A 23,429-nucleotide genomic window follows, 5' to 3' on the forward strand; every position below is an offset into this window, starting at 1 on the left:
ATATATATATATATATATATATATATATATATATATATATATATGTATGTATGTATGTATGTATGTATGTATGTATGTATGTATGCATGCATGCATGCATACATATGCATATGCATATGCATATTCATATACATATACATATACATATACATATACATATACATATACCTTTATTTATTTATCAGCATAAATATAACACATATACATATACATATACATATACATATACATATACATATACATATACATATACATATACATATACATATACATCATATACATATACATCATATACATATACATATACATATACATATACATATACATATACATATACATATACATATACATATACATATACATATACATATACATATACATATACATATACATATACATATACATATACATATACATATACATATACATATACATATACATATACATATACATATACATATACATATACATATACATATACATATACATATACATATACATATATATATATATATATATATATATATATATATATATATATATATATATAATATTATATTAGTCTTCTATACCAGGAGTCGCCAACCCCCAGACCGTAGACTGGTAAGCCGCCTATGATTTGTTAGGAACTGGGCTGTGCAAGTGAGTGAAGCTTCATCTGCACATGTGCGGGATCTACATAGCATGCAAACCACGCCTCTGGTCTGTTAAAAAGTTGTTTCCCATGGAACCGGTCCCCATGCCCAAAAGAATGGGGACTGCTATTCTATATTAGTCATTTAGCTGTCATACTGGCAAATGTCAGAATTAATTTTAATGATGAAAAATCTTAGGAATAGCCTTAGGTCAGACTTTGCATGACTAGGAATTTAACTAAAAGTAATTTTATACATTCAATTTTGCAATTTTACAGGCATGCTTACTGTTTATCTATTTGTTTCAGGTGGAACAACACCTGCTCAGTGGGAAGACATAACAGGAACAACACCATTAACATACGTAAATGAATGTGTTTCCTTCACCACAAATGTATCTGCCAGGTACAGTGCCCAATAATAAAACTGTATAAAGCATTTCAGAACCATAAGCTTAGTCTGGCAGTGAATTATGCATATGCACCTTGTCCAAAAGTCACCTATTGCTATTTATAATAGGATCCCTAATTTTCAGCCAATCCTGAAATAAACCAAATTATAATTAACTCTGAATGCAATACTAAATAAATAAATCTAATGTCAACATTGCAAGTAAACTTACTGTTCTCTGATAGCTGCTCCTATGACAGAATTCTAAACAGCTGTTCCCTCAGGATTCCATAGCCTGGAGATGTTAGAAACCTGTTGTTCTACATGAATCCGACCTGCTGGAAGTGCAAAACAATTCAAGGGACTTTCTATCATATATGGTGGACCTGTCCAGAAACTTGGATTTAAAATTTGGAAATGGATACAACAAATTATAGAGGAACAAATAGAATATAAACCGGAACTCTTTCTGCTGGGAATAACCAAGGGGAAATATAGAAAGAAAACTAAATATATACTAATATATCTGTTGACTACAGCCAGAATAATGTTTGCCCAATGTTGGAAACAGAGTAATATCCCACAAGATGAATTCATGATTCAGAAAATCCTAGATTGCACAGAAATGGACAAGTTAACATTAAGATTAAAGGACAGAGAAGAGTCTGAATACCATGAAATTTGGGGTAATTGGTATAAATGGTTGCATAACAGGAATAAAGTTAATTCAGCCAAGAAACAATAGAGAAATGTATAGAACTGTAGATGAATGCATATAAATATAGAAGTGATATAAGATTGTAATATACAGGTATGATGACACAACAGTGTTAATGTGATGATTGTAAGTCATTATAGATGGGGAAGAAAATAAAAACTTGTTAAAAAAAAAAAGAAACTTCTTGTTCTAAGATGGGTGTAAAACTCAAGGCCCGGAGGCTGGATCCACCCTGTGGGGTGCTTAGATCTGGCCTGTGGGGGTCACCCTGGAAACAGCAAAGGATTGGCCCGCAGTGCCTCTGGCCCTCCTGAGCTCCATTTTCATTGGCAGAGGGTTATAGGAGGCTGTTGCAACCAAAAACTGTGCTTGGGAGCCCGTATTCTATGGCAGAGCGCTCGGGCCACCACAGGCACCCCCGACATTGGGCTGGCCACGTCTGCCCTGGCCACACCCATTCCAGCCCCTCGTCAAACACAATCCTGATGCAGCCCTCAATGAAATAGAGTTTGATGCCCCTCTTCTAAGGCATTAGAATGTTGCCCTGATTTCAAAAATTGAGCATTCTGATAAGGATTTTCTTGTCTTTCTTTTAAAGTCTGTTGATTAGAATAGTAAGGAAGAATTCAGAAAAAGGAGAACAAAAGAGTGGTTTGGGTAGCAAGATGGGTTGCATATCAATTTAACAAATAAATAATAATAAATAAACAATTGCAAGAGATAGAATGGGAAAAAACAAAGGTATAATGTATTGGGACAAAGCTTATTCAGACTTTGGTTTAAATTAAGGTACAAGGGTCAGTGAAGACATTCTATAATCCTGACTAAACTAGCAATATATTCAGATATATTTCAGTCCTGATCCAACCCTCACATCAAGGTCCAGGGGGCAGTTCAACTACTGTCAAATCTGAATTATATTTGAAATATATAATATTTAATATAATATATTATAATATATAATATAGTAAATATTTGAATTTGTCTTTTACATCTGGTATTTGAAATCAGTGCTAGTTCCTAGTGTTTTAGAAGTTTAATCACATTATTGTCCCCCCCATCTGGTAGATCTTTTTGATAATAATTTAATATGTTTGTTTACTTTCAGATTTTGGTTGATAGATTGTCGACAGATACAGGAATCTGTAGCATTTGCTTCCCAAGTCTATAGAGAAATTATATGTGTACCTTACATGGCCAAATTTGTAGTGTTTGCCAAATCTCAGGATCCCATAGAAGCCCGTCTAAGATGTTTCTGCATGACCGATGATAAAGTGGATAAAACACTGGAACAACAAGAAAATTTTGCTGAAGTTGCTCGAAGCAGGGATGTAGAGGTATTATTTTTATTTTTATTTTTGGACATGTTTCCTATATGATGGAAGGGAAAATTTATTGACACTATAATAATAATATGAACAATCTGAGAATGTTATATTGCTACAATAGAGGCTGGAATATTATTAAGAATCCTTGTTTTATGGTTAAGAATGCATATTACTTTTTAAATAATATATCTATTGACATGACTGACTATTTTGTTATAAGATGTCATAAAACCGTTCCAACATGACCTGCTTTATGGCAATTTCTTGCAAAAATCTCTATTAGCTTTGGACTGATCTGCTCTTAAAACAGCAGTATAGGGATGTGGCAGGCCTTTACCTACCAAGAGACATGCGGTATTTTTTTTTAAAGGTTTATAGTATCAAGCTAACAAATCAATAAAATCAAGTTTGAATGCTAACGTTTAAAGAGCTAAAATTCAATTACCGTAATCAATTAGTGGTATGTCTCCAATAGCTGTATTGAAGGAAAAGATAATTCCATATGCTTCCCACCTTTGTTCATGTGGAGTAGATATTTGTAAATTTTATTTTTACTTTTATACTGTGATTTTTGAAAAGATTCTTCCACATTTTAATTAAGTTCCCATCAGTCTATGCTTACTATTTATTGCTGAATCAGAATCTCTTTAAACGTTGCAACATCTGTTCTGCTGCATGCAGAACCCATCAGAAGTGGAATATTTTATCTTAGTTAAGTATTTGTGACAGTTTCTTTTTGTCTCTACTATGGTTTTTGGTTGTTGTCCATTACAAAGCAGTACACGAATTAAAAACATAGGGAGGTGATCCTATTAAGTTTTTTAATTTATGGTATTCTGCTTACATTTGATTTAATCAGATTTAAATAATTTTCTCCTTGCTCTGATATTTATAGCTAAGATTTTATTGACAAACTATGTAAAAAATTAGGAAAGAAAAAACACAATTTTCTAAAATGTTTTGAACATTTTACATTGGATTGAGGACATATTGCATATATGTAATGTTTTATTTAACTACTAAGAAATATTGATTGTCTGGAAATAATAATGTATTTGTCTATATTGAGAATCTCTTGCATACATTTTAATCCATATTTGCTGCTGCTGTTTATTTATAATTGCAATGGGGTCAACTCCTGCATGTTGGTGTATAGTCATGCTGGCCACATGACCACAAAAGTGTCTCTGAACATTGGCTCCATCATCTAAGAAATAGAGATGAGTATCACTCCCTAGAGTTGAACACAACTGTGACATGGGAAACCTTTTTCTTTATATTAATAACAATATGTTCTAACTTAGCAAGAATAAATATAAGAACAAAATTAATGAACATTTTATTTTCTTATTTATTATGTGTAGGTATTAGAAGGAAAACCTATATTTGTGGACTGCTTTGGGAATTTAGTACCATTAACAAAGAGTGGTCAACATCATATATTCAGTTTTTATGCCTTCAAAGAAAACAGACTTCCATTGTTTGTCAAGGTAATTTTGATATACAAATATGTATGTCAAGTTTGGTTTTATTTTATTTCAATACCAGTAATAAAGGTATAGTGTGTTGGTTTATGTTTTTTACCCTTGGAAGAAGGTGGAGGTAAGTGACAAAAAAAATCCAATACCATGATAAGTAAAATTTTAAAGGTCAACTGTCTATATCAGGGGTGTCAAACTGGATTTCTTAGAGGGCCGGATCAGCACTGTAGTCCCTCTCTGTGGGCTGGCGGGGGAGGGGAGCAGGGGGGAGATGGAATGGACTCCTCCTGCAGCACTTTGCCGGCCAAAACGGGATAAGGGGGCCACATGTGGCCCCACACACCTCGTTTTTAGCCTCCATGGCCTCCTACAAAACTCTTGCAGCAGGGCCCTGCTTGGCCCATTTTTGGCCAGTAGAGTGCTGCTGGAACCTTGGTTTAAATCTGGAATATTTTATATAAAAGGACGTAAAAACAATTATAGTCAAATGAAGGTTGAGGTATGATGATAGTAATACAGTATATAAAAATATATTTTATTTAAAATATATGATTTGATATGAATTGTAGGTGATGACTGTGGAAGGGATGCACAGAAGTTTTTGTAACCTATCGACACACTTTCTACAACTTGTAATGGAAGATGGTTTTGTGGGTTTTTTTTTTTTTTTTGTCTCTGTTTATTCAAAAATATAAAAAAAATCTTTATATAAAAAAAAGAGAGAGATGTTTAGGAAACAAAACAAAAAAAGAAATAACTGAAGAAATATCTGTGTACAATAATATAGGGACTGTGACCTGCAGTCTAAAGCACATGAAAATTTGGGGAGCAACTCTGCTTCATAAAATCAGACTATCTTCATTCAGATCTATAGTATTTAATTCTGCCTGGTCTAATTCATAGGTGTGCTTTTTACCTTTTTAGTCTAAATGACAGTAAGTGACACACTAAATGACAACACAGTAACAGTTGTCATCAGATGAGCCCTCCACCACTCATCATACTTAGGTCAACTGAAGATTTCACCTTTAATTCTATCTGTGACATGCAGTAATACTTGCTGAGTGTAAGAAAAGTACTGATTATTTCTGGCATATTTTTTGCCAGCATATCACAACTAAAACCCAGCTTTATTTCTTGCAAGTGAGAGTTTCTCCTTAAGATATTACTTTGGAATCCAATACACTATTGCCCAGATCCCACCAACAAAGAGGGACATGCAGTACTGACATCTTCAGAGTGTTGTGTTTGAACTCCTGCTATTTTTCTGCACTAGGTTCGGGATACAACACAAGAATCTTGTGGACGTCTATCATTTATGAAAGAGCCTAAATCTACAAGAGGTCTAGTACATCAAGCTATCTGCAATCTGAATATCACATTACCAATATATACCAAGGTACTCCCCAGTTAAAATATAACTGCTCATATTATACTTGTACACTGTAATTTAAGATGCACTAAACTTGTTCTATAGTTTTGTACTTTTCACAAATTCTTAATAGCATTATGTAAATAGCTATGATTTAATATCACATATGTGGGGTGCATAAATTATGTAACATTCTGTCTTGTCAGAGGATCTCAAGCTTCCTTGAGTGCTGAGAGTCATATATAAGGATGACTCTCAACACTATATGGAAGCAATGACTCATTAGTTATGAGTTAAAGTTTACCAATAATTCATAACAATCAACATTGCTATCACTAACTCATATGATAATTAAGCCATTTTTGTGTGTATTTGCATACATAGTGAGCTCGATTAGCAGGCAATGCTGGACAATTTTTTCTTTAAAAAAAATTAAAACTGTAAAGTAGATTTGTTATTTGGCATTTTTTATTTATAGCTTTTTTGCTCAGCCCCAAACTAATTGTCAGTAAATGAACAGGAAAATTGTATGAGATATCGCATGCAAATATTCTAACTTTCAATGTAATTCAGACATAGCAACATTAAACATTAATTAGTGACAGAAATATAAATCTATGCTAATGCTTCATTTTCTTGTTCTTATTTTTTAAAAGATATCTTTAACAAACTTTTCTACACAGATTGAATTTTGGCATATTTGAAAAACTGTTGTAAGTTTAATGCATAATAATCAAACAAAAAATCCCAACATGAAATAGCTTTTCTTCTTCGAACTTACTTGAATCCCCACTTTTCTTAACTGAACCAACTTCCCTGTTCTTTTTTCTTTCCTTCTTAGGAGAAAGTGCAAACATTGTTTTCTTTATGTATTCTTACCAATTAAATATATCCAGAAATCATACTTTTCCTTTAATTGCATCCTATCTTTCCTTGCTCTCTTTTTCTTTTCTTGCATGGCATATTGGATTAAAGGAATCAGAATCAGATCAAGAACAGGAAGAAGAGGTAACTTTGCTAATTCTGCTGTAAAATTGCTAGGATAAGGATCTAAATTGGGAAAGAGGAATCAGTTGAATGGCAGATGACTTTATGTCAAATATGAACAACTTATTGCCTATTGACTAGAAGTGGCCCATCTCAAATTAATTATTTCATGTAGATATTGACCAAGGTTTGTAAGCCCTTTGCAATCAATCCAGTAATAAACTATCTATAATCCTTATTTATTCTATTACATTTTCTGTTTTGGAAAGAGAGAAGAGATTAACTGAAAGAGAAAATGAAAAATATATTTATAAGCAGTAGATGTTAATTGCTAATTTAAACCAGTATATATTACCAATGAATGAGACACGGGTACAATAGTAAATTATCTAAATATATAAAATTTAAATCTGTAAGTTAGCTAAACTATTTTAATAACTTAGCGTATATAACAACTTAGTCCACTCCATTGGTTCTGAAGTGAAAGCTTACATATTTATCAATGATGTCCTCAAAGGATAATGAAAGTTCAAGGTACACCTGATTTAACTTTTTATATTTACATCCTTGTAGTTGAGGTGAGTTTGTTCTTTTAGCAATTTTATCCAGGAGTAAATGTCAAGCAAACAATAATTAGAAAGGAAAGATGACTTTTCTTTAAGTTCTTAGAAACTTTTATAATTTCTAAAAATAGCTGTAATTGTTGAGTGTTTCAGTTAATTGGAGACATTCTATTGTAATTTGTCTCCAGTATAATTACCTTTCCTACAATGCGAAATGACCTGAATTGCAGTAAGCAAAGAATGTTCCCTATTGAGTTATTTTGATAAAATAGTTTTTCTCATAAGGCTTTTCTAGAAACATGCAGACAATGGATAATTATTAAAAACAAAAATGTTTTTAAAAAATTGCAGGGACACAGCCATTTTAAAATTGTAATGGGAAATGATTCTCTGTAAATATAAAATCATGAATTAATTAACACTTATCATTTTCAGTTGCTGACCAATAAATAAATAAATAGACATATCAATAAAAATAGAATATTCAAAAGTAATTATTTGTAGAAGAAAATACAAAGAATAAAAATATAGAAGAATAAATATGTAAAAATATAATATTTTGCACTTAAAATACTTTAATAAAATAGATGATTCCAATTCTCCAGCAAAACATCACAAAAATATAAATATAAATGCTTTGAATCTTAAAAGAAGACCTTTAGATTATTTCTACCTATATCATATGTTACCATTTTTGCTACTAACGTCTCAAAACACTTTCCTAAGTGCAGGTTAAAAATAACCCCTTTCCATTTCTGTATTTCTGTCCAGTTCAATGGCTTCTGCCCTCCCTTTTTAACATCCAGTATAAATACAGTGAATTAACCATTAGTATTATATGTATAAATTTAATTCATGATCTCTAATGACTTAAAAGCATGGCTAATTCCACCACTCTAAGTAACTAACTTAACTGAAATCCTAAGAATATTTATCAAGAAGAAAATGAATTCAGTTTGGTTCTTTGTATGAGAATATTTAGAATTGAGCTGCTAATGTCATGTGCATTTCTAAAATGAAAGATCATAGTCTAGGTCTAGTTCAGAATAATAGTTTCTATTGGTTATTGTAACATTATGTTTCTATGACCCATTCATTCTTTGTTTTCTTCCAGACTGACACATCAGAAAAACGTAAGATTTTAACAAAACTATTATAATGTGCATGAATTATCTAATAAAGCATGAAAGGGATTGCAAATTTTAATTGCCACTTGTGATCATAACTTTATAAATATAAGATTATAATACTCTAACTATAGTTTTTAGTTGAAATCTGTTTCTTGTTATTAATAATTTAAAATTAAAATATTTAGTTCATCTAAGCATTCTTGCTTTTTTTAATTACCTGGTAACCCTGCTATTGCTGTTAGCCCTTCATACTGTAACCCCTTCTCCCTCTTATTTTAAGTACGTGACCTGAATTCATTTCATTCCATAAACTTACAGTATCATTTTTAAAAATTAAAATATTCAAACTATCAAAACTCATCATGAAATTACTCACATGAAAATCCCTATGAGATACTAAAAGTGATACTGTTGAAAGTAACAAAGATCTTTAAACCATCTATCTATGTCTTAATACTATGGTGAAGTATTTTTTTATCTCTTAGAATTTTGTTTTCTGGAAATTATTTTTGCCCCAAATGAGGATAAAGTTAGGTGATTCTGGCAACTTGCTGTACAAATCTATGCAATTTTTTGGGAAACATGTTTGGAAGTGGTTTGCCATTGCTTTCTTTCTAGGGTTGCGAGAGAATGACTAGCCTAAAGTCACCCAACTGGTTTTATGTTTAAGTCAGGACTATAACTCACGGTCTCCTGGTTTCTAGGCTGGTGCCTTTAATCTCCATAACCAAACTGACTCTCTACATCATGCTACAAATGGCTATTTGAAACAAGCATCCATGTGCTAGAGTGCCAGATTTATCTTGTATATCTTATGATAGCTGCTGAAAAGTATACAGAGAATTAAGTCACATTACAGAAATAGGTAGTTGAGATTAGTAATCCAACAACCCTATCTAAATCAATGTAATAGTAAGTGGGAGTGACCTTGGGAGACGAGGCAAAAAAGTGCAATGTAGGGAACAGTGGTGGGTTCCGGATCCCGTTCCAAACGATACAGTTGGAACGGGCCCTTGGCATCCACATGGATGTATGCTGTGTGTGTGCACAGGCATGCAGCGTGTGCATGCATCTTAGCACCTCCACGAGCCTCCGCAATGGTCCAGCTGCTCAGCAGAGAGTTGCGCAGGGGCTGTGCATGCCAGCACATGCACGGAAGCACCAAAGACTTAAAAGACCAGTAAGGAACTCAGGGCGGGCGGGCCCTCCGGAGCACCATACCGGTATCCGGTGCTCCGGGCAGGCTCCGGTAGGCCCGTACCAGGGCATACCGCCTGCAACCCACCACTGTAGGAAACAATTAGATAAAGGCAGCTGAGCCTTCAGCAGGAATGTGGGTGGGATAAGAGGCTCAGAAGAGTTCACCCCCACCCCAGTTTCTTGGATTGTAAAGGGAGAGAAATATTTATACAAGATTTGTTAAGATAACTTTACAGTAAAGCAGAATTGGCCTAGCTGATTGTGTTTGCTGTCTGGTTTACCTTATAAGGTTGTCAATCAGCCACTAACTTAGTCAAATCTTATTTGACAATTACAGTAGCTAAATCACACCTTGTTATTTGGGTCCCTAATCTACTTTATGCAAGAAGTACTGTAGATATTCTACTTTATTCATATATACTATAATCTCTTCTACTAGCAGAGAACTAGTGAGCTTTCATCAATAGCAATTAGAATGAACTCTCCAATGCATCACAAAAGATGCATGGCAACCCAGAAAAGAGAGAAAGAAAAGCAAGTTGAATATATATAAATAACATTAGGCACATCTCTAATATCCACAGCTCACAGCCATAGCTGGCTGATCATGAAAAAAGACAGACTAACAAACTAAATTACAAATAGCTATATAGTCCTTGATTTCTCTAAAGGGAGCCTTACTACAAAACTTTTTAATCTTTATTCTTGTCCAATGATTTTTTTTCAAAATCAGATACGAAGTATACTGGATATAGAAAGTCAAACTTCACCACAGTATTTTCCACATGATTTAATTCCATTTTAATTTTTAACCTTTAAGTTTTATTGGGCTCCTTTTAATGTAAGAATAGTTACCTGCAATGTATGCAACAACTTTGCTTTGCATGGAAATAACTTGGCTTACATATATATCTATATGTATGTATATATCGTGTGTATGTTTGTGTCTGTATATCTCTGTGTGAATGTTTTTGGTTACCATTCATTACATTTTCTCCCTGAACATTTGAAACCTCTGTTCTGCGGTGGTGGTGTTTTAATTACCTCCTTCCCCTTATTTTTCCATCTTATTTACTTATTTATTTCAATATGAGGATGTTCCAAAGTAGGACCATGCCTCTTGAAATAAGTCTTGTGTCTTTGTCATTATTTGGATGTAAGATTCCCCTTAGATGAAATGCCGGTTTGCAGCTACCTCAGATATCAATGTATTTCATTTATTGTAAAGTATTGTAGAATTAAATGTAAATATAGATATTATTACTTTGATTATTGGATAATTGTTTATATAATAACTACTTATGGTTCTGAAGTTTGCTACCACTGGCTTTCTCTTTGAGGATATCAGTTTTCAACCAATTACAATCCTCCTTTTGTTCTGTTTTTATTTGAGCATTGATCTGTAACATCTGAACAATCTTGAGATATCTATTTTTTGTGTAAATTCCACACTTTCTTTTCCTTTTCTTAATTTGTTTTTATGGCGTCTTAGTTTATAAAAGCTTTGGTGTTTGTGTGTATGGATGTGTTGGACTGCAAAAACTAAGCAAGTTATTTCCTGCTTACTTTCCTTTTCAGTTTTCCCTATTAGCTTTGCTTTGCTTTTTTCCCCCCACCATCAGATTTGTGGACCCACCATTCCCAGACCATTTTGTTGATCCTGCTGCAATCAAAAACAGTCATTTCAATCCTGATTACATGTGACAATCTCTATTTTTGATTTCCATTTATTTCCAATGTTTTCCCCTATTTCCATCAAAGATGATGACGAAACAGAATCTACAGAAACACCTGTCTTGAAAAGCCATCTTGTCAATGATGTTCCCGTCCTAGCAAGTCCAGATTTGCTGTCTGAAGTGTCTGAGATGAAACAAGATTTGATAAAAATGACTGTAATCTTGACAACAGACTCTTCTGAAAAAACAGATTCTATTAAGGTGAAAGATCTTACAAAAGCAGCAGATGAAGAGCCTGGAGAACCATTTGAAATTGTGGAAAGAGTTAAAGAGGACTTGGAAAAAGTGAATGAAATTCTAAGAAGTGGGAGCTACCCCAAAGAAAAGCCAGCTTTGCAGAGATCTGCTTCGGAAAAAAAGTTGGTGGAAGAAGATTGGGTTCTTTTAAGTGATGAAGAAATTGAAGAGGCCAAGCAAAATGCTCCTTTGGAAGTTTGCGAGCCTGTTTGTGTAGAAAATAGAATAGGCAAAGGAAAATCAAAGAAAGAAACAAAAGATATGACAGGAATGATTGATTATCTCAGCGAAGATCTAAAAGTTTATGTGTCTTTGAATGAAATGCAACCGAAGACATTTCAAGAAGACATAGTAGAAGAAAGATTTGAAGCTGTTGTTGTAAGCAGAGGTTCTGAAGCAGATAAAAAAGACAAAAAGAAGCAAGCTCAATGCAAACCTACCCTGGAAATTAAAAAACCTGTTAGAAAGAAATTAAAAGACAAATTAAATCTAAAGGTTGAAGAAACCCAAGGAAAGGATAAGCCTTTAGGGATAGACAAAGTCAGTTCAGAGGAATCTTTAGATGAAGAACAACTATTATCTATTGCAGAGCCTGTGAAAGATACTGCTGTCTCTCCAGTTATAGAAGAAACCCCTATTGGGTCAATTAAAGATAAAGTGAAAGCTCTTCAGAAGCGAGTAGAAGATGAACAGAAAGGGCGTTCAAAGTTGCCAGTTCGACTTCAAGGAAAAGAGGGATCTGAGAAGCCTGTTACAAAGCCATCACAGACTAAAAAGATTATTTGTAAAACAAAACCTCCAGGTTCTCCCTCTTCCACAAAGACTTCAACTTCTCCATCAGCCACAAAGATTCCACCTTCTCCAAAGACTTCTGCTGCTTCTTCCTCTCCTTCTAAACTGTCATCTCCTTCTACTAAGAAGCCAGCTGTTTCTCCTACCACAAAAAAGCCAACTCTTTCTCCCACGTCAAGGAAGCCACCAGTTTCTCCCACAGTTAAGAAGCCATCAGTTTCTCCCACAGGTAAAAAGCCTCCTGTTTCTCCCACATCCAAGAAGCCTTCTGTGTCACCGTCTTCTAAAACAGAAAGAATTGAAGAAACTATGTCTGTTCGTGAACTAATGAAAGCTTTCCAGTCAGGTCAAGACCCATCAAAGCATAAAGCTGGACTTTTTGAGCATAAGTCTGTAAAGCAGAAACAACAGGATTCTGACAAAGGGACAACTAAAAAAGGAGCTTATCAAGCAGAAAGTGAAAAGAAGCTAGCATTAACCTCTAGAGACACACATAAAAGAGACAGTCCCAAAAGCAAAAAGGACCAGGAACCTCAGACAGAGGTAGGTTTGCAATCTAAAAAAATCACACAGAGTATACCTCATATAACCTTGAAGAAAGATTTAATCACAAAATCACAGATTGACAGAAAAAAAGAACCTCCTGTCATTGTTGAAGAAAAATCCAAAGATGTAGCCCTAACAGTTGATGACCAAGGAGATACTGAGCTTCAGATTAGTCCCGATAGAAAGACATCAACAGATTTTTCTGATGTCATAAAAGAAGAGCTGGAAGATAATGATAAATACCAACAGTTGCGGCATGTTTCAATTACCGAGGAAGGTGAGCTTCACTTAGATCAAGTTTTGACCAGTCCATTCAATGTTACATTTACATCAGAATATGTGAAAGATGGGTTTTTGCCCACACTCTCCTTGCAAAGTGGTGCTTTGGATGGCAGCTCAGAAAGTCTTAAACATGAAGGCATAGCAGACTCTCCAATTGGTAGCCTGCTTGATGGAACTCCCCAGAACAGCTCTGAGGAAAGTTATAAGCATGAGGGCTTGGCAGAAACTCCAGAAACAAGCCCCGAGAGCCTTCCATTTTCATCTAAGAAAACAGAAACTGCTGACCAGACGGAAGAAACTATATTAGCCAGTGCAGTGCAGAGGACACCAGAAACGCATTCACCAAGGGGGCTTTCTCCAAAAGAAAAGGAAATTACTATTTGTGACAAAGACCTAAAAGATATGGCAGAAACCACAGAATCCCATTCCCATCATATGTCAGAAGAACACTCCAAAGGCCTAGATTCTAGCTCAACTCTGATTGATAAAGATGCTCTCCATGATAAATCATCAGTGCTGGCAGATCAAAGACATTTAACTAAATTAGCTGAACCAACTGATTCTTTTATTGAAAAAGATGAGGATACATCCTTTGAGCCATATACCATTAGCAGAGGACTAGAGCTTTCATTTCCAAGCCATGAGGCAGAAAGTCTTAGCCCAGCTGCAGACGAATCCATAGCTATAAGTCATAAAGATTCATTGGAAGCAAGCCCAGTGTTGGAGGATAATTCTTCACGTAAAACACCTGATTCCCTTGAACCTAGTCCAACCAAAGAATCCCCCTGTTGTGATTCTCTGGAAAGTAGCCCTGTAGAACAGAAATCAAAGGCTGGCTTCCTTCCAGGTCCTGGTCCCATTCAGGCTACCCCTGCTAAAGCTGAAAACTTCCCAGAACTAGCACCTGTGCGATCTAGACTCTTACGTGATCCTGATGGAAGTGCTGAAGATGACAGTCTAGAACAAACATCTCTTTTGGAGAGCTCAGGAAAAAGTCCTCTTTCACCTGAGACTCCTAGCTCTGAAGAAATTAGTTATGAAATCACACCAAAAATAACTGAATCACAGATTCTTGCAAATATACCCAAGTCTGCAGTAATTCCTGAGGTTAATGAAGAACCAGAAGATGATTCAGAAGATGAACCAAAGAAAAGATACACTCCAGAAGAGGAGATGTTTAAAATGGTGGCCAAAATTAAGATGTTTGATGAGATGGAACAGGAAGCAAAACAGAAGAGGGACTATAGAAAGGATTTCAAACAAGATGATATTTCAACTTCTGATTTAGAAGGTGCTTCTGAAACTGAAAGGCTGCCTTCAACAACTCTAGAAGATAATGCTTTATCTACAATAGTGACTTCTGGAGTTGTATCTAGAAAGAGCTCTTCCTCCTCAGAAAGCGAACCAGAATTAACAAAGCTGAAAAAAGAAGCTGATTCTGGGCTGTTAATGGAACCTACAATGAGACTGCAACCTTCTTCACCTCATCTTTCCAATATGGATTCCAGTTCCAGTCCTGAAGAGACAGGATTTCAGCCCATTGAGTCTAAGCAGCAAGCATTCAGTACTGAGGAGGATAACACGGAATCTGATAAACCAACTGAGGAAACCAAAATGTCGTGTGATACTTCACTTGCTTCTGATGCCAGCATCATAGCACAGGCTAGTGAATCAAAGTGCTATAGTACAGATGAGAGTGATACAGTTAGCCCTAATGGCCCTATGATGCCACCTGAGGAATCTTTCTACCATTCTGCTGATGATGATGCTCAAAAAATATCTGAGTTATATGAAACTTCAATGGCATCATACCAGCAGGATGATTCTTTAAAAGATAGTGTAGCATCTGAAGGGATAATACCAAATGACTTAATTAGCATGGAAGGAACTTCAGAGGACTCATGTACATCTGGGACTTCTCATTGCTGTGTTTCACAAAATAATGTATTGGCTACTAATGTTTCACCTGACCACTGCCCTTTGGGAAGTGATATGGCTGGAACAGATCACAGGTTAGAGACGACAGACAGGGCTTTTCCTAGCATAGAACATACCACAAAATATTCATCTCCAACAACCCCAAAAAGTAAATGTGAAAGTGATGTAGAAGAATTTGGCAAAAGTAGTGATTTGCCTATGACAAGCCCTTATGAAAATGTCCCTTCACAACATTTTTTTACTAATGATGAAATTAGTACAGAAATTAATTTTAAAACAAGAATAGACCAGTCATCTGAGGAAAACTATTATGATAACAAAAAAACTAAAACGATTGAAGCTACAAGCATGAATTCTCTTTATAGAACACTATCAGAAGGTTCTGAAGTTCAGATCCCAGAAGGTGTTTGTATGGAGATAGAATCCAAGCAAATGGACAATTTTCAGAAAAGAACAGCTTCAGCATCCTCTGTATCAGTCTCTACATCACTTGATGAAGCTGCTCTACAAGGTATCAGGCATGAAGCTGAAGAAATAATTAGCCAAGTAATTATAACTAGGACAGATGTGGATTCTGAGAAGTGGAGTCAAATTCGTGAAGATGATGATGCTTTTGAGGCTAGAGTGAAGGAGGAAGAACAAAAAATATTTGGCTTAATGGTAGACAGGAGATCACAAGGCACCACACCTGATACAACACCAGCCAGAACACCTACTGAAGATGGGACTCCTTCCAGTGAACCAAATCCCTTTCTTTTCCAGGAAGGAAAATTGTTTGAAATGACAAGGAGTGGTGCCATTGATATGACTAAAAGGAATTATTCTGATGAAAGCTTAGACTTTTTCCAGATGGGGGAGCCATCTCAGGAAGAAGTGTCATTGTCTGAAGAAATGAGAGAAGCTGAAGGCCTAGAATGTCCCCCTGAGGAACAATCTTCGATTTCAGTTGCACCTTCTGAATTTAATAAAGCAGAAACAGCTGTGCAAAGTCCCCTTATGCCTGTATCAGAGGATGAGACCGCTGCTTTATGTAGCACAAAAGAAGATGTTAAATCTCGAATTCCTATTAAAATGGGTATTTCAGCCTCTTCAAAATCACCAAAGAAAGAAAGAACAGATTCTGATCATGACCTCCCCTCTAGTGATACATTTGATAGCTCCCAGATGCCTTGTCCTATCTCTCCTGAGCAGACAGTGATTGATGTACACTTACATTTTTCCACAGTCACTAGGTCTGTTTGTGCTGAAAAAGAAGATGATTCTCCAGATTCCTCCCCAGAGGAGCAGAAATCTGTGATTGAAATCCCCACAGCTGCCATGGAGAGTGTGCCTTCTAGTGAAAGCAAATCCAAAATCCCCATTAGGGCTACTCCAGCTACATTCCCATCATCAGATAAGTCAGAAGCTGAGAGCCTTCCTTCAGTTGGCTTCATAGACAACCTGGAAGAACCACAGGATGATGCTTCCAAACCAAAATCTAAAATTCCAGTTAAGGCAATTTTTCAAAGAGGTGAGCAAGAATCTTTAGAGACAGAAACATCTGCCTGGCAGTCAGAATCAGCTAAAGTCCCTGATGTAACCTGCAAAGTACCTATGAAGCAAGACATTAGGAGTAAATCTGAATCTGATGCCAGTGCCTCCATGGACTCAAAAGCTAAGCATTCAGTCAAAGCTAGAAGTTACACTGAGGCAGAAGCAGAGACCAGAGAGAGGGTGGGTGAGATGAAGCTTGAACTAGAATCAGATGAGTTGATGACTGCCCGACCAAAGATATTTTCTTCACGATTACCTGTTAAGAGCAGAAGTGCCTCAGCTTCCCGAAATGCTGTTAGTCCCTCAAAAGAAAGTAAGGAACATTTTTTTGACCTTTACAAAAATTCTATAGAATTCTTTGAGGAGATTAGCGATGAAGCTTCCAAGTTAGTGGATAGGCTTACACAATCAGAGAGAGAACAAGAATTAGTTTCAGATGATGAAAGTAGTAGCGCCCTAGAAGTTTCAGTTATTGAAAATGTGCCATCCTTTGAGACCCAGCAGTCACTTGCCGAGGACATCTTTGACACCAGGCCCATATGGGATGAGTCCATTGAGACTCTGATTGAACGTATTCCTGATGAAAATGTCCCTGACCATGTTGAAGGTATTTGCCAGCCACTGGGTTCCCTTTGCTACGCATGTCATAAATCGCAAGGTTTTGCCTGTTTCTTCTATTTTACTCCTTGCCCTGCTCTTGGTGTATGATTCATGTGTTGTTTTAAAAAGCTTTCTATGTTTATTAATGTGCTTTGTGTGAGCTCCGTTTGTTTTGTGTTTTTTATGTGTTTTACTGTCTCTGAAACAATCTCAAGATTGCACAATGCAAATGTTCACGGAAAGCATAAATATAACAAAATAAGCTTTCTCATATGATAAACACACACTTCCTTAATGTTGTTTCAACACTAATAAACTTATAACATTATTTCACTTGTAGTACAGCTGACCAATGCAAGTTTTAGTTTTTGGTTTTTCATCACTCTGCTTGAATCTTTTTAATGAAATATTTTTGATACAGAAAAAGACAGGTAAGATTACTATAATTCTGGATATGTAGATCCATTTATACGGGTGAAAGTTATCAGAATCTAAAACATATTGAACTTTGCTTCCATAATTAATTGAAGGGTACTTTTAAATACTGAATTTATGGATTCAGTCCTCTAAAATCTAGAGAGGAATGTTCATATATATATATTTTTTCTTAGGAATCCATTCTTACAGTAGTACTATCGGGTACTAAGGAAAATGATAGTGGGATTCTGAATATATTTCCTAATAGACTTTTTGAAGATCTAAAATGTCTCTATGGGAAAACAAAAACTCAAACTCTGCTGATATTGCCTTGGCTTTTGGATATTTTTCCTGCTGCTTTTATGCGTATTTTCTCCAAACAAGTTTGTGCTTGCTTTTCCATGCCTACTTTTGTGAAGAAGGAAAAAATTGAGGGGGAAAAAGATGAAATGTTGGGTTAAATATATGATTTAATATATCATCCTGACATAATAATTCATGACTTGTTTTAGCTGTTAGAAGTTGTGTGGCTTAACATGTAGTTTGAGAAGAAGGCACAGAGTGATTCTAGGAGCCACAAATACACATTTGATTTGTTAACCAAAGTAGCATGGAAAAATGAAATCTCTACCCTAGCAAAATATTTAGTTTTCCTTTGTTTTATTTTATTTAAAATAGATGGGAACTTACATAAAATTTAGGACAGTGTTTCCAATAACATATTGATGCACATTTTTGAAAAAAATTCTTAATGAATGCTGAAGAGTAGAATATTTTAAATCTAGTCATTTATCAAGGCCCTTAATTCACTTAAACACAATCACTGTTCTAAAAAAACACTGGCCTATTTTATGGAGACTCCTTTCATTTTTAAAAAATATTTTCATGCAAATAAACAACTGTCCTATTAATCTTATTTTAGAACAACAAGATAATCAGGAAAGAATAGAAGAAAGACTAGCCCATATTGCTGATCATCTTGGATTCAGCTGGACAGGTAAAGTATAATCTTGGAGATATCACAGTTGTTAATCTGTGTTTTTTGCCAGAAACAACATTTTTCACATATTTGCTTATTCCATACAACTTTGTACTTTCAGATTTTTTTGAGTACAACTCCCAGAATCATTGAACATGCTGATTGAACATTTGTAATTCAAAAATGCTAATAGCAGTCCCTCCTTTGATTTTAATTCTTCTCCGAATTGCTATTCAGTTTAATACTACCGTGTTTCTCTGAAAATACGGCATGTCCTGATAATAAGGCCATGCCACATTTTTCTGGTGGGCAAAAATATAAGCCCTCCCCCGCAAATAAGCCCCCTGGACAACCCCTCACCTCCGGCCAGGCAGAGTGGTAACCTAGTGGTATCCCGAAGGTGCCAAGCTACGGGAACCGGGGGGGCAAAGGTGATCACGTTGCTTGGCGTCTTCGGGATACCGCTAGGTTGGTGAGCAGCGCTGTGCCCAGCTGAAGAGGGGGGTTGCCGGGTGGCTGCTCCCTTGTGAGTGGGCTCCCAAAGAGCCGGGCACAGCCTCAGGGGTGTACGGCTATGTTGCACTGTTGCAGCAGCGCAACACAACAACCATGAAGCGACCACACTCACGAGCAGCCACCCAGCAAACCCCCTTTCCAGCCGGACACAGCACCATTCACTGACCTAGGGGTATCGCCAAGCCGCGTGAGTGCCTGTTCTCCACCACTCAGCTCCTGCGGCTTGGTGCCTTCGAAATGCCAGTGAAAGGCGCTCTGCACGGCTGGAGAGGGGGGTTGCGTGAGCGGCTGTTCTGCTCCCGCTCGCGCGCCTCCCAGCCTCACGATGCCCTGGCCCAGCTCTCCTCACAGAGCCCAAGCACCTTCACTGCCGCTGCTGCCATCCCAGCATGGCTTTTCCTGCAGCTTCCAAACCGAATCTTCTGGCAATGGCCGCTCTGGATGTACGCTCTATGGTTGTACGCTCTGCGGGCAGCTGGCCCACAACAATGGAGCGTAGGCCCAGAGCAGCCACTGCCAGAAGACTTGGTTTGGAAGCTGCAGAAAAAGCCATGCTGGGATGGCGGCGGCAGCGGAGGTGCTCTGGCTCTGTGGGGAAAGCTGGGCCAGGGCATCATGAGGCTGGGAGGCACGCAAGCGGGAGTGAAACAGCTGCTTGCGCAACCCACTTGTCCAGCTGTGCAGAGTGTCTTTCACTGGCATTTTGAAGGCATCAAGCCACGGGAGCCGGGCGGCAGCGAACAGGCGCTCATGCTGTTTGGCAATTCCCCTAGGTCAGTGAATGGAAACAGGGTTTGTCAGGTGGCTGCTCGTGAGCAGCATGGCTGTTGTGTTGTGCTGCTGTGACAGTGCAACACAGCCGTTCGCCCATGAGGCTATGCCTGGCTCTTTGGGAGCCTGCTCGGAAGAGAGCAGCCGCCCGGCAACCCAAAAACAATAAACCCTCCCCTCATAATAAGGCCCAAGCCATATTTTGTGAGTAAAAAGAAAACAAGACCCTGTCTTATTTTTGGGGAAACACAATATTAGCCTGGTATAGATTTAATTGGTATATCTTGTACGATTTCTTGCTATATAAATATGATATGCACACATGAAGTTATAACACTGGGTTCTAAAATAAATCTGTCCTAAAATAAATATGCACTTATTGCCCTGTTGAAAAGAATCTTTGCTGATTCACAGTGGTTCACAAAATGACAAAATACTATAAAATGCCCACAGTAAAGAAAAAGCACCATGTGTTCATTTAAAAACACCCGAGAACATTAGTATTTTTAAATAAATAAGTGGAAATCTAAATAGCAAAATTTATCATTTCCTAAAAACTTTTTGGAAAAGTTCAGTGTTTAGTAATTTCCAAAAAAACGTTGCCTAGGAGATCAAGCTAACATGCCCCCTACAGTCTCGCTGTGAGGAACATAGATAGTTTAAAAAATTTGATAAACAAATATGAGGGGAAAATAGCATTTTCTGTTTTCTCACAAAAATGCCACTCCACAAAATTGGGCTACCATGATGCAGTGCAAAATCGGGCAATTGTAATGCAGCATAAATATAATCTATGTTTTTATTGTTAGAATAAAAAGAAAAGGCACAAAGAAGATAACAGTTCTAATAATAACTCTTTCAGTTCTTCTTGAGATGTACTAAATGTGGATGATCTGTTTTGCAGATAGTAGGAGACCAGCTGATCTATGTACTTAAGGAGTAATCCAGATGTATTATTGTTGCTTTGAAGTAAAGTTAATAGAAATTGGTCTGTATTTCTAAAAAATACTTAAATGTAGTTTGAACCCATTCATAAGTTTTCCCTTAAAATCCATAGAATGTTAGTCTCACAAGAAAACAGAATTCATAAAACGCCAAGAACAACGAGATAGCAACTTTTTTACAACTTACAAGGAGCATAGAGACAATGCAATGATATTCCCAGAAGAGCAGGATGAAATTGTTGTGCAATTTATCTAGCTTTAAAATGCTGAAGATCTTTTAAAAGTACATTAAAAGTAGATGCATTAAACTTATTGGAGTCTTAATGCACCTATTAGAATTGCACACCCATATAATCTAGCAATTTGCCTACAAAATTTGATGATTGTGGAATGGGAGCCTAGGAGAATGAAAAAGAGGGGTAGAAACAGTGCCATTCCTGATCCTGAAGCTACAGAGAATTCTTCAGTTAAATAAACATTGTGGTAATAGTGAACAAATGTAGTGTAGTGATTCTAACCCGATTGCAACTGTCTAAGTTATAGTTCAAGTATAACCTTAATAATGTTCTACAAATACAGCAAAGAAAAATATTGTCTATAAGTTTGGTGGGTGGGTGAATGGATAGATAGATAGATAGATAGATAGATAGATAGATAGATAGATAGATAGATAGATAGATAGATAGATAGATAGATAGATAGATAGATAGATGATGATGATAGATAGATAGATAGATAGATAGATAGATAGATAGATAGATAGATAGATAGATAGATAGATAGATACGTTTGTGTGTGTGCATGCATGCATGTATGTGTGTTTACAGGGTTTATTCTGAGGTGAATATAATCTAATAGCAATAAGTGATATTTATAAAGAATTGCAACTAGTCAAAATTATTTGAATACTTTGTGCTTACAGAGTTAGCAAGAGAACTGGATTTCACTGAAGAACAAATTCATCAAATTCGGGTTGAGAATCCCAATTCTCTTCAGGATCAGAGTCATGCGTTACTGAAATATTGGCTGGAAAGAGATGGAAAGCATGCTACTGGTATATTTATTTTAGCAGTTACCATCCCTCACTCCTCTTCCATTCAGACAGCCAAGTGCAATGTACATAAGAGACTGCAAGTGTCATACAAAAACAAAACAATATATAAAGATCCTACATACACACAAGGACACTCCTACTACGTATCGACTTCTATAGATGATAATTATCTATTTTCTAATCTGCCTCTAAATGTAGCTATACTGTCTACTGAGACTACAGCACTGATGAAAAAGACTTCTAATGTTTCTTTTTTCCGTGTTCTCAATGATATAGAACTGTTTCTATCACAATGACATAAATTAACATGCTCATATTCTGTTTATATGCTTTTCTTGGAGGACATACAATAACTTGAAGGTAGTATGGTTTTAAACTAAAAAAATGATTCAAGTAGAGAAGGATAAATTTACTTTCCTATGCAATTGCCATTTTCAGAGCAACTGTACCTGCATAATTTCCAGGTAAATTCTGTGTATTCTCCAGGATATCCTGCATGTGTATATATTCAAAAGAATAATACAGCTCTGTGAATAGACATGTCTTTCCTTCCTAATATGATTGCCAAACATTATTAGTACTCCTCCAATATATTTTTCTGAGAGGTGCATAATATATAAGAACTTTTTCATAAAATTATCTTTTTCCTTCCTTTTAATTTATAGTGTATTTAACTAATTTATACACTATAGCTGCCAATCTCACATTTGTGATGTGGGGCAGCTTAAAAATAAAACATAAACAGTACCATTACTGTTATTAGCTACTTCATAATTTCATTTAAGCAGCCAAGATAATTACTATCTTTCTATTACCGTATTATGTACAAGTAATCTTCATTTAGTAACCACAATTGGGCCTGGCAATTCTACCATATCATTAACTGAAGAGGTTGCTAAGTGAAATTGTGAGTACGCTTATTATGTCATTTCAGTTTTCCTTTACAGATCTGAAAAGATCATAAATGTGAAGACAGGTCATAAAGTGTCATAACTGCAAACAATGCTAAACAAAGCAGTCACTAAGCACTTACTACCTACATATTGCTAGAGACTCCTAGTTAAGTACTTACTATTGGAATGAAGAGACATTCCATTAATAGTGCAACATTTGGGGCTGCTTTTCTCAGAAATGTGGATAATGTGTACAAAGCTATCAAATAGTCACCCTTTTCATATATCTGAATATACAGTATTTAGTGGGTACTTGTTACTTGGAAGATTGCCTTTCAAGCTATTTCAGGAGGCAATTCAGGTCCCTCCCAGGAATATAATCAATCC

General features: G+C 36.1%; 1 protein-coding gene across 33 annotated transcripts in view; it reads left to right on the top strand.

Annotated features, from left to right (window-relative positions):
- ANK2 (ankyrin 2) overlaps positions 1 to 23,429 on the top strand; it is a 297,111-nt gene that overhangs the window by 257,871 nt on the left and 15,811 nt on the right. For 30 of the 33 annotated variants that reach the window (XM_087724233.1, XM_087724230.1, XM_087724241.1 and 27 more), the window contains 9 exons: positions 944 to 1,040; positions 2,852 to 3,080; positions 4,436 to 4,561; positions 5,829 to 5,951; positions 6,900 to 6,932; positions 8,589 to 8,607; positions 11,566 to 17,475; positions 18,808 to 18,882; positions 22,018 to 22,149. In XM_087724233.1, coding sequence (XP_087580359.1) covers positions 944 to 1,040; positions 2,852 to 3,080; positions 4,436 to 4,561; positions 5,829 to 5,951; positions 6,900 to 6,932; positions 8,589 to 8,607; positions 11,566 to 17,475; positions 18,808 to 18,882; positions 22,018 to 22,149 — 6,744 coding nt within the window. The remainder of the gene's footprint in view (positions 1 to 943; positions 1,041 to 2,851; positions 3,081 to 4,435; positions 4,562 to 5,828; positions 5,952 to 6,899; positions 6,933 to 8,588; positions 8,608 to 11,565; positions 17,476 to 18,807; positions 18,883 to 22,017; positions 22,150 to 23,429) is intronic. The other 3 variants (XM_087724252.1, XM_087724228.1, XM_087724254.1) reach the window with 3 other exon arrangements.

Source organism: Thamnophis sirtalis, unplaced genomic scaffold (genome assembly GCF_051295495.1).
Source record: "Thamnophis sirtalis isolate CommonGarterSnake01/CBP01778 unplaced genomic scaffold, rThaSir2_p1.2 scaffold_10, whole genome shotgun sequence".
Taxonomy (NCBI): Eukaryota; Metazoa; Chordata; class Lepidosauria; order Squamata; family Natricidae; genus Thamnophis; species Thamnophis sirtalis.